The sequence below is a fragment of the Rhinoraja longicauda genome, chromosome 38 (assembly GCF_053455715.1).
Source record: "Rhinoraja longicauda isolate Sanriku21f chromosome 38, sRhiLon1.1, whole genome shotgun sequence".
In the NCBI taxonomy this organism is placed as follows: domain Eukaryota; kingdom Metazoa; phylum Chordata; class Chondrichthyes; order Rajiformes; family Arhynchobatidae; genus Rhinoraja; species Rhinoraja longicauda.
Window position 1 is genome coordinate 826,897 of NC_135990.1, and position 16,603 is coordinate 843,499.

At 48.8% G+C, this 16,603-nt stretch overlaps 1 protein-coding gene across 1 annotated transcript in view; it reads left to right on the forward strand.

Moving 5' to 3' along the window:
- LOC144610844 (sorting nexin-1-like) overlaps window positions 1-16,603 on the forward strand; it is a 33,970-nt gene that overhangs the window by 11,183 nt on the left and 6,184 nt on the right. The window contains exons 2-10 of the mRNA XM_078429806.1: window positions 2,290-2,386; window positions 4,131-4,261; window positions 5,333-5,408; window positions 8,285-8,328; window positions 8,612-8,753; window positions 9,470-9,548; window positions 13,405-13,480; window positions 14,898-15,011; window positions 16,137-16,230. Of these exons, the coding sequence (XP_078285932.1) occupies window positions 2,290-2,386; window positions 4,131-4,261; window positions 5,333-5,408; window positions 8,285-8,328; window positions 8,612-8,753; window positions 9,470-9,548; window positions 13,405-13,480; window positions 14,898-15,011; window positions 16,137-16,230 (853 nt within the window). The remainder of the gene's footprint in view (window positions 1-2,289; window positions 2,387-4,130; window positions 4,262-5,332; window positions 5,409-8,284; window positions 8,329-8,611; window positions 8,754-9,469; window positions 9,549-13,404; window positions 13,481-14,897; window positions 15,012-16,136; window positions 16,231-16,603) is intronic.

Consider the following 16,603-nt stretch of genomic DNA (forward strand, 5'->3'; position numbering starts at 1 on the left):
AGTGATTTATACACAACATCTCATCTGTGCAGGAAAGGAAAAGCTAATGTTATGATTGAAACCCTTTGTACCAAACACTAGCATCAGTACTTTGGTTATTTCATAGTCCCAGCAATTTAAATTTCTTTAGAAATTCCTGTACTCCTAAGGCTTAAGCCACAATTTTAAACTAAATCATGTTTGATAGTAATTTTAATTAAACAATAAAGAAATCCAAGTGGGTATAGATTGTTTCAACAAATTGAATTTGGGTATTGAATGGAGCGACTGGTGGTGTGGTGCAGAGCAGAGCAGTAATTAAAGGTCAGTGGGAAGGTGGGTCCCTGGAGTTGAGTTGGGAGAAGAGATTAATGAAGTGCAGCTGTCGGCTGCCATGTCTATAACGCCGTCCACAATACCTCTCCATGGCTCCCTCTGTCGGATGCGTTTGGTTTCTGTGTTTGATTCCATTTGCCCGTGGAGCTTGCATTGCAAATAGTGAAAGCTTTGAACTTAATACTTCAATATTGCAACTGTAGTTTCCAGCGGATTAACTGTATTTGGGATCAATTGTCATCCTGGGAAGGCGAAAGAATCCCAATTGTCTGTGTTTGGGTTTGGAGCTTGATGTATCTGAGTATCTTGTATCCTGGTGTCACAGTGTGTCCTGGTGTCGCGGTGTATCCCGGTGTCACAGTGTGCCCCGGTGTCGCAGTGTGTCCCGGTGTCGCAGTGTGTCCCGGTGTCGCAGTGTACCCCGGTGTCGCAGTGTACCCCGGTGTCGCAGTGTGCCCCGGTGTCGCAGTGTGTCCTGGTGTCGCGGTGTATCCCGGTGTCACAGTGTGTCCCGGTGTCGCAGTGTGCCCCGGTGTCGCAGTGTGCCGCGGTGTGTCCCGGTGTCGCAGTGTGCCCCGGTGTCGCAGTGTGCCCCGGTGTCGCAGTGTGCCCCGGTGTCGCGGTGTGTCCCGGTGTCGCAGTGTGTCCCGGTGTCGCAGTGTGCCCCGGTGTCGCAGTGTGCCCCGGTGTCGCGGTGTGCCCCGGTGTCGCAGTGTGTCCCGGTGTCGCAGTGTGTCCCGGTGTCGCAGTGTGTCCCGGTGTCGCAGGGTGTCGCAGTGTGTCCCGGTGTCGCGGTGTGTCGCGGTGTACTCCGGTGTCGCAGTGTGTCCCGGTGTCGCAGTGTGTCGCTGTGTACCCCGGTGTCGCAGTGTGTCCCGGTGTCGCAGTGTGTCCCGGTGTCGCAGTGTGTCCCGGTGTCGCAGTGTGTCCCGGTGTCGCAGTGTGTCCCGGTGTCGCAGTGTGTCCCGGTGTCGCAGTGTGTCCCGGTGTCGCAGTGTGTCCCGGTGTCGCAGTGTGTCCCGGTGTCGCAGTGTGTCCCGGTGTCGCAGTGTGTCCCGGTGTCGCAGTGTGTCCCGGTGTCGCAGTGTGTCCCGGTGTCGCAGTGTGTCCCGGTGTCGCAGTGTGTCCCGGTGTCGCAGTGTGTCCCGGTGTCGCAGTGTGTCCCGGTGTCGCAGTGTGTCCCGGTGTCGCAGTGTGTCCCGGTGTCGCAGTGTGTCCCGGTGTCGCAGTGTGTCCCGGTGTCGCAGTGTGTCCCGGTGTCGCAGTGTGTCCCGGTGTCGCAGTGTGTCCCGGTGTCGCAGTGTGTCCCGGTGTCGCAGTGTGTCCCGGTGTCACAGTGTGTCCCGGTGTCGCTGTGTATCCCGGTGTGACAGAGTGTCTTGGACTCGTTGTGTATCCTGGTGTCACTGTGCCCAGCCACGGTTGCATGCTCTTTGTAGAGATGTGCAGTGGGGAATGCTGCTCTCCCCCTGGCATTCATTGCTTCAGTCCATTGTGATTGAATGATTTTGTGTGTTATGTTTTCCCAGTTTGTACAGGGCACTTGTCATTGCCTGCAGTAATCACCTGTGGTGCTTTGGTTATTTTTTCAAGGGTGCAGTGGGAAATGTTTCTTAAAAGAAGAAAACCGTATGGAATAGTTGTGCTGAAAATTTATATTTTGTAAAGTCTGACTGCCGTTCTGAGCTGCTGTCCCTGTAACCAAGATGTGACCACAGCCTTCTCACCGAGAAATGTCGGTCTTTACTCTGGGGAACACGAGTGGGCAGAGGGTTTTAGTGAACTGCTGAGTGATAACTTCAGAGAAAGTGTCCACTTTGATGCAGAGACTGTGCACCAATAATTACCTTGAGGCTAATTAAGTCTTGACTTCAAACTTTACATTTCACATGAAATTAAAGTTGGCTAAAAAGTCTATACTTATGCTGGTGATTGCAAGTTTTGCCTAATTTTTAATGTCCATTTATATTTTAGATCAGTCCTTTAGATATGGATTCTTCAAAGACATTCAGCAGCAACTCCAAGACAAATGGAATACATTCCGATGATGAAGAGCAAGATATTTTTGCTGGTAAGGATTGTGACTTCCAGAAATCCCCCCCCCCCCCGCGCGCTTTTCCTCGTGTCATCGCCAGGCGTGGCCGTTCACCGGCTGTGGGAAATGTCTGGCAGTGCTCTGTGAGATTTACACAGGTGCCTGTGGATTCTGTGATTTTACATTGGAGGACAAGCCCTCGGTAAGGAGATAACCATCTTTTTAAATCAAGCAGCGTATAGTTGAAGTCAGGGCCACATCACTTCCATTGCCGTCTGCAAACCTATGTTGGCTGGAGGTCAGCTGCCTCTGGTTTTTTAATTCCCAGTAGTAATGCTGTTCCCACACTCCCAATATAAAGATCACTGAGCATTCTGTTCTTCAGATTCCTGCAGGTTCACATGCTCTTGTGTTTTATATGTTGCAAATTTAAAGGCAAAGGGTAAAAACACAGATGCAATGCGATTCCTTTTAACACCTGTTCAAGCAGCTAAACAGTCGTCCAAGTTGAAGCATAAAGTTCTAGCCACTTACACTGAAGTGCATTGCAATGATGGCCATGCCGTGGTTTCCCTGCACTGGAGAAGCTAAACGTTATTGGGTGATCACTCTACACGTTACCTCCCTTCAGTGCACAAGGGTAGTCCCGCGCCCGTCACTTTGAATGTCCATCCCATTCCCACGTTGTTGTCTTTGACTTCCGACGCGGTTCCAACCGAGCCCAGCGTAACCTCGGCAAACACCACCTGGCTTTGGTGGTACTGTGTCCACAGGGTCTCAACATTGAATTGTACAATTTCACGTAATTAGCTTTTCCTCTTTGTGTCGTGACTAGTCTGTTCTGTACAGAGAGCTACCTGTAACATTAGCTCTATTCTCTCCACAAATGCAGGCTAATTCCTGCATATTTCCAGCACCAGAGTTCGGCATCTGACATTTGCATTGTTTTTCCACAACTTTGATTCATCTTCCTCCATTTACACTCCTACTTTAGGATTAACAAGCATTCTCCAGCCTCTTAAATTGCATCTGTGGTATTTGCATTACTCCGGTAGTGTTGATCTCCCCATCCCTTTGTCCATTCCCTCGTCACACCTAGTTCTCTGCAACAGGAGCAGAGAGAGAGAGAGAGAGAGAGAGGGAGGAAGCATCTTTTCAGTTCTGGTGGAAGAATTATTGACTTGCAACATGAAGTCAGCACCCCTCCCCACAGATGCGTCTCAGCATTTCCTGTTTTGCGTTGTAAAATTAAAGAATTTGCTTTCAGTCTGTGACAAAGAAATACTATATTGACATTTGTGGGATTACTTCTGCAATCAGTGTGGTTTCCCTTGCCCTAAAAATGTATTTTAAACAATGAGTATTGTACTTTTTAGTTACGTGCTCTGTTAATCTGCGCAGTATACCACTCGTGGTTACCAATGCCAACAACTCCACCCCAGTGTTGTCATGGACTAGGCAATGTGCTGGGTTGAGACAGCGGCTTTCTAAGTGAACACTCAGTGCTGAGTCTCAGTACCTTGCGTAACTGCGACCAAAGGCTTCTATATAGAGTGACCAATCCTCGGTTAAATAGTTGTGGTACGAGCTATAATGTTACGAGTATAATGTTGATACGAGTATAATGTTGGATGGAATGACCCAGCCTGTGCAGTGAATTCTGTATCTTGTATGTTATGATGGCACCCTTCAATTTGTCAAAGGTACTATGTTCCATTCATTGTGGTTACACTTGCTGAGTGTGGCTCCACCAAGTTAGATTGCATGTTTCTTGTTGCAGAAGCCACTGTGGAATTATCCCTGGACAGCCCTCCAAATGACAAGAGTCAGAGCCAGCCGTCCACTACAGGACCATCAGTAAAGTCTCCACCCAGCTCTGTTCTGCAATCCAACAGCAAAGTCAGTCAAGAGGTGAGGATCCGCCTTTAAGTGTTATTACAGAAAACATAACTGAAGTATTAATACACTTCCCTTCTGCCACTCTGGTTGTGAGGTTTATATTGTCATTGTGGCGAGCACGCTGTAGGAACAGTGCTGCTGCTGCCCAATGAGATCGGCAGTGCAGGACTTGCATCATAAAACTTGCACAAGTATCTAACTGCATTTGTGTTGCATCAGTGCGCAGGGCTATTCTGGTGAATGACAATTGAGTGAATGTTCACCAACCAGTTAACGGTGAGCAGCAAGAATCTCTGCTTTTAAACTCTGTGAGTGCTGATACCATTCATTTAGTGTCGGCTAGATATTTAATCTAACTTGCCACTAAGTGCAGTCAGTTTGCCCCTGTTTAAACTGCTGTCCCGTTGGTGCTCTGCAGTGTTGGCTGTTTTAGCTTTAAGCTTGGTGGTTAACTAGCTGTTGCGTTCACTGCTCAGTTGCCTGCGGAAGGTTAAAAGGAGCAGGTAATTAGATGCATTTTATTCTTGAAAGAGCTGTACATATCTGTCGGCGCTGTAGATTCTATGAATCCAACACTATTGATGTACTTCCTTTACTTTCAAGTCATCTCCCGCAGAGGGGCCTGGTATGGCCCAGATAAGATTCCTTGCTTTTTATTCTTTCTTCTTGTCTGTAATTGGCAAATTTGCATTAGTTGCAATGTTTCAGGCCAGTAATATTGCTTTGTTCTATCTTTGATGCTGTAGGCAATACCAGTGCCAATTACATCTTCAGAAACTTATCATGAAAAAGCTGGACCAGTGCACTAAGTAGTCTTTCTGTAATCACAGGAGAATGTTGCTGCATTGTAAATCTTGTACTGTTCCTGAGCCTGCTTCATGTGCTGGATCTGAGCGTCACTTCAGCTACCTGCTGCTGTGAACACATCTCCTGGCGAGATGTTGTGCGCATCCCTATGAAAGAAGATCCTTTCCCTCCATACTTGCATCCTGTGGAAGCTGGGCGCTTTGTTCTGCAAGGATGTCTGGGTGCATGTGATTTGCTGAAGGTGCAGATTGATCCATTATTTAATTCCTTCGGCAGCTGTTTGAAGAAGAAACAGAGGAAGATGAGGATCAATTTGATTTGAAGGTTACAGTTACTGAGCCAGAGAAAGTGGGTAAGTATGTTTGACGCTCTGGTCATGATGGGTTTATATCTGGGTGCAGTGATTCACCCAAGGACATAGGCTGGAGTAACTCAGCAGGTCAGGCAGCATTCTCGGCAGAACATGAATAAGTGATGTTTCAGTTCAGGACCCTGCTTCATACTGATTGTAGGGTCCTGATCTGAAACGTCATTATCCGTGTTCTCCAGAGCTGCTGCCCGGCTTACTAAGTTACTCCAGCGCTTTGTGTCCTTTTGTGTAAACCAGCACCACCAGTTCCTTGTGTCCACAGTGATTTATCTTCTGGTCAGTGTTCTGCTCAGAAGCTTTGCAAGTACATTTTAGTTCTGGGCTACAGCATGGAATATGTGTGATTATTATCTGGTATTGTCATTGCAGTGTCTGCCTTCACATTTCCCTGAAGTTATTCTCTTGAATCCTGGCACATGAGATGAGCAGTCATGATACCACTATGAGTGAATCTGACCACCCTGGCTGGGCATGGAGTCTAGGCACTTGCCAATGACTGGTGAAACGCTGTCTTCCTGGACCCACCACACTTGACTGTTGGCTGCTCAGCACAGCATTGCGAGAGCAGAGAGTCATCTCTGGGCATTCGCATGTGGACCATGAGGAGGAAGTAGGTTTGGGGAAGAGGAACAACACAACAGCCCTGTTTGGAGTTAACTTCCAGAGTTGCATATTGTAGTGCGAGTTATCTGGGTTTTGAGAAGCGACCAGCCGAGGGATTGTTTGGTGTATGAAGTCTTTACCGATTTGTTGCATTAATTTGTGCTGCTAGTTTTCTGTGTTAGCAGCGTACACGTTGCCATAGCGCTTGACATGTAGCTCTGTACCTGGCTCTCTCCAGCACCACGATATACAAGGATCTGGTGTCTCTCACAACTGGAATTTGCTCCATGCATGGGATGTGGACCCCACCGATTCATCTTCCATGCCTGATGTGAGGAGGCAGCTGAGCTGCTGGATGGGTACTTGTAACGCCACTGGCAGATGGTAGACATCCTCTTCCTGGAGGTCACTGGTGAACTGGCTGGGTCTGCAGCGGTCTGCTAGATTACCATCACAGTGACGAGCTTTTCGATCGCAAGTTCATTTAATTAACCAGATTTAAACTCAGCAGTCATGGTGGGACTCAGGATTGTTTCTGAATTAATGGTCCAGAACTCTGGCTGTCAGACCAACGGGTTAACTAATAGTTGCTGTACCCCATTAGACTGGTGAGGCTGCAAATCAGCCTGAATATGTGCCACTTTTCTCAATCACCTGCTTTATCTAGGTAGGAAGTAGACCCCTGGGATGATAAGCTCTTGTGTTAAAGGCTCCTTGAATTAAAACGAGGTGGAAGTAGCTGAGCTACTGTTTTGATGGGGAAACTGCAGTAATGAGACAGTGGGTATGTGGAAAATGCCAGACTTTCCAGCCCATAATTAAAGAATGAGCTGAAGGAGAGATTGCAAGATCGCCGTTATTCGGTGGGGGACCCAGCGTGTTGGAGAGATTTGGTTGATGTTGTGATTACTCAGTGTTACTTGCATGTTCCAGGGCTTGCTGAGTACTGTCCATGGTCGGTGAGCAAGAGTAAATTGTTTTCAGAAAATAACCTGACCAAGGAAGGAGAAAGAATGAGGAATGAATATAAAGCTTTGTGTTATAGACAATTGGTGCAGGAGTAGTTAATTTGAGCAGAGCATTTAGTCAGTGTAGCTTACCAGAACCATATTGGTTGCTGATGGAGAACTGGTACATAAAAACATAAAAGCATAAGAAATAGGATTGGGAGCAGGCCATATGTTCTTTAAAGCCTTCTCAACAGTTTAATAAGATCCTGGATAATCTGATCTTGTCCTCAGCTGCACTTTCCGAACCATTCCTCGTACAGGCCAAAGTTGTGTCTGATTTTGTCTTGAATCTATTCAGTGACTGCCTCCACAGATCTCTGGCGTGTGGAATTGCAAACGTCCTCAGTCTCTGAGACAACAAGTATCTCTATCTTAAACGGGAAACCCTTTGTTCTGAACCTATGCAGCTTTGTTCTCATTTCCTGCACAAAGTATTACTGTTCCTCAAGCCACACAACATCAAAAGCCAAGACATGTTAGCATCCACCCTGTTAAAACCATGCAGTATCTGGTGTTTCAGTAAGGCTATCTACCATCTTTTAAACTCCAATTAGTATAATCCCATGCTGAGTGTGAGTGTTGGTGTAGTCCCAGGCCCGTGCTTCTCATACCGATTGCAGTCAGCCAGTGCCTCCATGCTGGTTGCACTGTCACCCAGTGCCTCCATGCTGGTTGCACTGTCACCCAGTGCCTCCATGCTGGTTGCACTGTCAGCCAGTGCCTCCATGCTGGTTGCACTGTCACCCAGTGCCTCCATGCTGGTTGCACTGTCAGCCAGTGCCTCCATGCTGGTTGCACTGTCAGCCAGTGCCTTCATGTAACCGTAGGTATTCAGTGACAGGAAGCCAAAGCATGTGTTTGTCTCTGGCTTTAAAATGTGACATTCCAACAAGAACCTGAGGCTGACGTCCAAACCAAACGCCCTGCAGGTCATTTGGGGGGAGGGGGGAGAGAGAAAGACACAGCACCTAGATTGCTGCTCCTTCTTTGCAGCTGAGGGGCTTACAATGTTCACGGAGTGGGCAGCCATGGCCCTGCGTGTATATGGACAGTGGTTCGAGTGAGCTGCTGCCCATTCCCCAGGGGCAGAAAGTGAGATGTCCACACAGTCCTGGTGAGATTGCAAAACCTATGTGTGGCACTGTGCTCTCGCCCAAGCTGGACACTGCTCCTCAGCAATTTACTATGTTTATTCACATAAAACAGCAGCAATGTATTTGAATAATGTTTTATTTCTCTTTTTAGGTGATGGCATGGGTGCATATATGGCTTATAAAGTGTCCACACTGGTATGTATCTGTACATTGGTACTTGTTACAATAAAGGCACAACTCTGGTATAAATGACTTGATGTGAATGTTACCTGACTCATTGGAACAAAGTCTCGTGTTCCAAGTATTTAGATTGTAAGCCTTTGCTTATTTTAATAATGCTGCTTTGTGGTAAGATAAATGTGCAGATTTTCTAGCTTGGTAAAATGCTGGGCAATGTAATTCTTTTTTGCAGCACTGCATAGTTTTTTAGTGAGTAAGTGCATTGGCTAATATATTTATGCATTGTTTTGCTTTGCAGACCAGCTTAACAATGTTCAAGAGGAGAGACTTCAGTGTAAGGCGAAGATTTAGTGATTTTCTAGGATTATACGACAGACTTTCTGAAAAACATTCTCAAAATGGCTTCATAGTGCCTCCACCTCCCGAGAAGAGCTTAATAGGTACTGCAGCTGCAGATTAGACTCAAGCCCATTTCATGTGTTATTCCACTCACGATCATAATGTTTACTCTTTTGAAGTCTGCTGCAAATGGCTGTTTAAAGAATAATAGTTTAGGAAGATGAAAACATGTTTTGCTGAATAAGGGGTTCCCAGAGTGAATTATCTCAAGATTCATCTCCTCGTCCATTTGTTCTGGTTCTTTCCAAGTAGCTGTTGTTCATGTCTTTGAATAGTGTTATTTCTCAAGGATTCCAAGTTTAGATTTGCTGCCTTGCGGTTCCAGGGACCAGATTAAATCCTCACTTCTGGGGTCATTGTGTGGAGTTTGCAGGCTTAGCCTGGATGTTCTCTTTTCTCCCACTTTCCAAAACCAGTGAGTTAGTAGACTAATTGGCCACTGTAAATTGCTCTGAATATTGTGAGTGGTGGAATCTGAGGTGAAATGGTGTGGATGTGGGAGAGGGGTTGCAATGGAAGTTAGTTTGGCTGCCCTGGGGGTTGATGGACTGAAGTGACCACGGATGTGAAGGAATGTGGAATAAGTACATTAAAATGTAACGTGTAGAAGTGACGATCTGAAGCGTGGAGTTCCCCTGACTGAGAACCCTCTGCACTAATGTGGTGAGCCAGTCATTTGCCCCAAATAATGTCTCAATGCCTCTGGTTCTCCCTGTTTCCTGACGCAGATTGCTAATGCTGATTTCTCTTTGGTAAGGAATGACCAAAGTGAAAGTTGGGAAGGAAGATTCCTCCTCGGCTGAGTTCCTGGAGCGGAGGCGAGCTGCGTTGGAACGGTGAGTGGTGAAAGGTGCCGGTGGAAACCAATGGAGGTGCGGTATAGCGTCCATGGGGGTGTGGTATAGCTTCCATGGGGGGTGCTGTATAGCGTCCATGGGGGGTGCTGTATAGCTTCCATGGAAGGTGTGGTATAGCGTCCATGGGGGGTGCTGTATAGCTTCCATGGAGGGTGTGGTATAGCTTCCATGGAGGGTGTGGTATAGCTTCCATGGAGGGTGTGGTATAGCTTCCATGGAGGGTGTGGTATAGCGTCCATGGGGGTGCTGTATAGCTTCCATGGGGGTGCTGTATAGCGTCCATGGGGTGTGCTGTATAGCTTCCATGGGGGGTGCAGTATAGGTTCCATGGGGGGTGCAGTATAGCTTCTGAAGTGCTGTGCAAGGTTATGAGATTCAAGGACAATTGATGATAAACTGCAAAAAGTGTGGCTGGATTGATCTTTTGTTTGGAGTGGGGATTAATGTTGAAGACTGAGACCACTGTACTTGCCATTCTCAATGTGGCTTCTTTACATGAGCGAGACCAAGCGTAGACTGGGCGGCCGTTTTGCCAAACATGCGCTCGGTCTGCCAAGGCCTGCTGGATATCCCGATTGCTAACCATTTTAGCCCCTCTTCCCATTCCCACACTGACCTTTCTGCCCTGGGCCTCCTCCATTGCTAGAGTGAGTCCACAGGTAACTTGGAGCAACAGCACCTTGTATGGTAGCTCACAACCCACCTCCTGCTGCCTTCACCTCTCCCCACCCCACTGCAATCAGCCTGAAGAAGGGTCCCGGCCCAAACATCTGTCCATTCCCTCCACAGAAACTGCCCGATCTGCTGAGTTAATCAACCCTTTGTTTGGCTTGGGTGTAGTTTCCCATTTCTACACAAGAATATTCTTGCGTTCATCCGAATGCAGAAATTTCTTTCTAGATTGGCTTTGCAAAACCGGTTCTAAACTTGTCTGGTTTCTTAATTAAAACGGTAGTTCAGTATTTGATGTTTCTGGCTTTAATCTTCCGCTGTCAGTGCCGTGCCTGGGTGGCGGCAACATCAAATCCCTGCCTCTGGTCATTTGCTGTGTTGGCTTTCAGCATCAGCTGCCTGTTGTATTATGGGTGGTGACCCACCAGATGGGGAGTCTGTTCCAACCTCGTCATCTGTGAAGGTCAAAAGGAAAAGTAGGGATGTGTGGTTAGATTGAGCTCTGGGAAACTGCTTATGCAACAAAACTTGTTAAATCCTCTCCTGGTGCCATGCTGTGCTGTCTGAGTCAAATTACACACTTCAGCTCCTTTATGCAACAATCGCAGAATAAAAATGCAGTTCCTGATGATGTTAAGTCTTGCTGGCCCCTCACCTGCCTTTCCCGATCCACCCATCTGCCAACATTTTCTGACAAATAACCCACCTTGTTTGGTCGCTGGAGAAATGGTGTGGTCACGAGCAGAGTGCATGCTCACAGAATGGAGGATATTATGGCTCCAGAAGCAGCCTGGTCTTATCCAGACTAAACAAAGCGCACAGCACTGATAGCGGGCTCCCACTGATAGTGGACGTCTCCTTCCCCGAAGGATTTGTCATTGAAGACGACCCCTATATCCGTGCTGGATGGTGATGCTGACATTAAGGACGAGCTCTGTAATTATCGGGCACCGTGGTCACGTTTGCAACAGCTCTCCACATTCTGTTACACCTTCCTAAACATCCCTGATTCCCTTCAGGAAAACCCATGCTCTCTCTCCTCCCCTTGAGGAAGGGGACCAGGGAAATGTTAAACAGTGAGCTTTATCGAATTAGAAAGTGGCGGCTGTAGTAATTGTTCCCGGGCTGTGTAACTGTTAGAAACATAGAAACATAGAAAATAGGTGCAGGAGTAGGCCATTCGGCCCTTCGAGCCTGCACCGCCATTCAATATGATCATGGCTGATCATCCAGCTCAGTAGCCTGTACCTGCCTTCTCTCCATACCCCCTGATCCCTTTAGCAAAAAGGGCCACATCTAATTCCCTCTTAAATATAGCCAATGAACTGGCCTCAACTACGTTCTGTGGCAGAGAATTCCACAGACTCACCACTCTCTGTGTGAAGAAATGTTTTCTCATCTCGGTCCTAAAAGACTTCCCCCTTATCCTTAAGCTGTGACCCCTGGTTCTGGACTCCCCCAACATCGGGAACAATCTTCCCGCATCTAGCCTCTCCAACCCCTTAAGAATTTTATATGTTTCTATAAGATCCCCCCTCAGTCTTCTAAATTCCAGCGAGTACAAGCCCAGTCTATCCAGTCTTTCCTCATATGCAAGTCCCGCCACCCCAGGGATTAATCTGGTGAACCTTCTCTGTACTCCCTCTAAGGCAAGAACGTCTTTCCTCAGGTTAGGAGACCAAAACTGCACACAATACTCCAGGTGTGGTCTCACCAAGGCCCTGTACAACTGCAGCAGAACCTCCCTGCTCCTAAACTCTCATCCTCTTGCTATGAATGCCAACATACCATTCGCTTTCTTCACTGCCTGCTGCACCTGCATGCTTGCTTTCAATGACTGGTGCACCATGACACCCAGGTCACGTTGCATCTCCCCTTCTCCCAATCGGTCACCATTCAGGTAATACTCTGCTTTCCTGTTCTTGCCGCCAAAGTGGATAACCTCACATTTATCCACATTATATTGCATCTGCCATGCATTTGCCCACTCGCCTAATCTATCCAAGTCACTCTGCAGCCTCCTAGCATCCTCCTCGCAGCTAACACTGCCACCCAGCTTCGTGTCATCCGCAAACTTAGAGATGTTGCATTCTATTCCCTCGTCCAAATCATTAATATACACTGTAAATAACTGGGTTCCCAGCACTGAGCCTTGCGGTACCCCACTAGTCACTGCCTGCCATTCCGAAAAGGACCCGTTTATTCCTACTCTTTGCTTCCTGTCCGCCAACTAATTCTCTATCCACCTCAAAACTGAACCCTCAATACCGTGTGCTTTAAGTTTGTACACCAATCTCCTATGTGGGACCTTGTCGAAGGCCTTCTGAAAGTCCAGATATAACACATCGACTGGTTCTCCCTTATCCACTCTACTAGTTACATCCTCGAAAAATTCTATAAGATTCGTCAGACATGATTTGCCTTTCATAAATCCATGCTGACTTTGTCCGATGATTTCACCACTTTCCAAATGTGATGCTATCACATCTTTAATAACTGAACGTTGGGGTTGAACGTACTGTGAATGTGTGGTGCTGACCTCTGCCATGGCTGCTGTTTCAGCTGCTGGGCACTAGGTGGCTCCTGGTCCACTGTTACTGTGTGTGTGAGTCTGCAACACCTGGACTGAACCACTTTACCCCAGCAAACATTACTGCCAGAGTGGCCGCAGGTTGGGGCTCACTAGTGTTGGGGTGTCACAGCCAGTTGCATTTTCCTGTTCAACATTTTGCCCGCCGAGTCCATGCTGACCATCGATCACCCGTTCACACTAGTTCTGTGTTATCCCCCATTCTCGCCCAGTCCCTACACAGTAGCAGCAATTTACAGAGGGCCAATTAACCCACAAACCCGCACGTCTGTGGGATGTGGGAAATAATGGAACACCAGGAGAAAACCCACACGGTCAGAGGGAGAACGTGCAACCTCCACACAGACAGCACCTGAGGTCAGGAATGAACTGGTCTCCAGTGCTTTCAGGCAGCAGCACCACCCGCTGAACCACTGTGCTGCAGATCTGTCGCCATTTCTGCACCTACTCTCACAAGCCGGCAGTGTAACGTATAATTATGAATATCCGATTGTGAACCTTGGTGTACAGGATCGAAAGACAAAGTAATTAACTCTAGGGAAGCCCCAGCTAAATTGTGCATTGTTATTGCAGATATCTACAGAGGATTGTCAACCACCCCACACTCTTACTGGACCCCGACGTCAGGGAGTTCTTGGAAAAAGATGAGGTAACTGCTCCATTCCAGGAGAGCGAGGGGAGGGGAGAGGGGGTGGTGGGTGAGAGGTGGGGCAGGTGGACACGGGGAGAGGGGGCAGTGGGTGAGAGGTGGGGCAGGTGGACACGAGGAGAGGGGGCAGTGGGTGAGAGGTGGGGCAGGTGGACACGGGGAGAGGGGGCAGTGGGTGAGAGGTGGGCACGGGGAGAGGGTGGGAGTGGTGGGTGAGAGGTGGGGCAGGTGGACACGGGGAGGGGGCAGTGGGTGAGAGGTGGGGCAGGTGGACACGGGGAGAGGGGGCAGTGGGTGAGAGGTGGGGCAGGTGGACACGGGGAGAGGGGGCAGTGGGTGAGAGGTGGGCACGGGGAGAGGGTGGGAGTGGTGGGTGAGAGGTGGGGCAGGTGGACATGGGGAGAGGGGGCGGTGGGTGAGAGGTGGGCACGGGGAGAGGGAGTGGGAGTGGTGGGTGAGAGGTGGGGCAGGTGGACACGGGGAGAGGGGGCAGTGGGTGAGAGGTGGGGCAGGTGGACACGGGGAGAGGGGGCAGTGGGTGAGAGGTGGGCACGGGGAGAGGGTGGGAGTGGTGGGTGAGAGGTGGGGCAGATGGACACGGGGAGAGGGAGCGGTGGGTGAGAGGGCGGTGGGGTGTGGCACGGAGAGGGGGGAGTGAGGTAGATGGGGTGATGGTGAGGGGGCAGGGGGCGAGCAGGGAAGGGGAGGTGGGGTGGGTGGGGGGAGGGAGCGGTGGGGTGGGCGGGGAGAGGGGGCGGTGATGAGTGGGGCAGGGGGGCGATGCAGGAGGATGGGTGGGGAAGACCCCCAGGTGACTACATGCTACAGGTGCTGCCTGGCCTGAGTTAGAGCTGTGTAACACCAGTGTTTAACTGTATTTTGTGTCTGTCCACATGTTGGGATGGTGGGACTGACATATGAGGAAAGATTGAAAAGACTAGGCTTGTATTCACTGGAGTTTAGAAGGATGAGAGGGGATCTTATAGAAACATATAAAATTACAAAAGGACTGGACAAACTAGATGCAGGAAAAATGTTCCCAATGTTGGGTGAGTCCAGAACCAGGGACCACAATTTTAGAATAAAGGGGAGACCATTTAAAACTGAGGTGAGAAAAAACTTTTTCACCCAGAGAGTTGTGAATTTGTGGAATTCTCTGCCACAGAAGGCAGTGGAAGCCAAACCACTGGATGGATTTAAGAGAGAGTTAGATAGAGCTCTCGGGGCTAGTGGAATCAAGGGATATGGGGAGAAGGCAGGCACCGGGTATTGATTGGGGATGATTAGCCATGATCACAATGAATGGCGGTTCTGGCTCGAAGGGCCAAATGGCCTCCTCCTGCACCTATTTTCTATGTTTCTATGATGGTGTTGATGGGTGGGGTTGTGTATCACCAGTGTTTAATTGTACTTGCAGTTGCCTCGGGCTGTAAACACACAGGCTCTGAGTGGGGCCAGCCTGCTCCGCATGGTCAACAAGGCTGCTGATGCTGTCAGCAAGATGACCATAAAGATGAATGAGTCAGACATAGTAAGTGTGCCTCTCGCTAACCGAGCCAGACTTCATCACAGGCTCCATCGTAACCATGTAGTGTCGTTCTGCTGGCTGCTTGGCACGCAGCAAAGGTTTTTTCCCTGTACCTCAGTACATGTGATAATAAACTAGATTGAAGCTGATCACTGGCTAAGCCCAGTGGTAGGTTGTAGAGCTGCCACATGCGGGTTCACAGGTGTCCCCATAACCAAGTGCTGCTGCCCCATCTGTGCTTCAGCAGCAGTCCGGGCTGGGTGAGGCAATTCTCTTGTGCTCAGCATTTATTTACTGATGGTCAGTCACCAAGCTGTACAGCACAGAAACAGACCCTTCAGCCCATCTTGGCCATGCCAAGTTACCATCCTGGGCTAGTCCCGCTTGGCCCAGAGCCCTCTAAAGCCTTTGTGTTGCCACTCTGTGAGATAGAGGCAGCATTAAGTACCGTCTGACTGTGGCCCTGCAAGGATGGAGCTCTATCCATAACCTGCATCTCCTCTTTCATCAACTTGTTCCATGTCTATAATACTCTGTACCCTCTCCCCTGACTCTCTAAAGAAGGGTCTTGACCTAAAACATAACCTCTTCCTTTTCTCCAGAGATGCTGCCGGACCCACTGAGTTACTCCAGCATTTTGTGTCCATCTTTGGTTTAAACCAGCATGTGCAGTTCCTTCCTGCACATTTTGCCTCCTCTGACCTTGTTTGGTTGTGGCCATGTGCTTGGAGCTGCAGGGTGCACTGTTTATTTCTCTGCATATTTCGTTTTAAAAGCCGCAAATTCCCTCCTCGCCAAAGCATGTGCTGCTGCTGGGGGGTTTTGTTGAGTTCTGTTTTGAAGTTTCCAAACTGAATGGCAGAGCTATGTGCTACACAGAAACAAACCCTTCTTACCTGTGTCACCGTTCCCTCGGGCTCTACAGTCCAATTCCAGCACTCTCTGGGTGAGCATGCTTCTCCCTGGGATTCTCTTTAAACCATTCGCTCCTGGTACGCTCTGGTCCATGGACTGAACACTGTGGACCAGGTGGGCCTATGTTGGGTCAGGAAAGTGCGTGGCTGCTGCATTGGTGTGGTCATTGTCCCTGTGCCCTGCTGTAGAAGGTGTTTGTTGTTCTCCCTGCAGTGGTTTGAAGAGAAGTTTCAGGAGATTGAGAATGAAGACCTACAGTTACGCAAACTCCACGCTGTTGTTGAAACCCTCGTCAACCACAGGAAAGGTGAGGCCTGGAGTGTGGAGAGGAAGCAGAGGCAAGGACTACAAAATCTAAACTATTTGCCTGATGATTTGTTTGGAGATGTCGCACCCTCTGTACAGAGGCTGGGGAGGAGTGGAGTAGAGTGCAGGGAGTGGCGGGGTCGGTGGGGAGTGCGATACCCAGTAGTCGTTGTATCTGGGCTGTAGTGCGTTCACTGCCCTACACACAACGTGCTCAGTTCCCATCAGTTGTAGGAATGATATTGACTGTTCTCTTCCTGGGGCTCTGATAAACATGTTTAGTGTTTATCTTTTTGAAACTCTGTGAACCTCTTCGAACAGTAGCAGTTTGACTCATCCAGAAATGAATCCAAGGTCAGTGTATTGATACCATG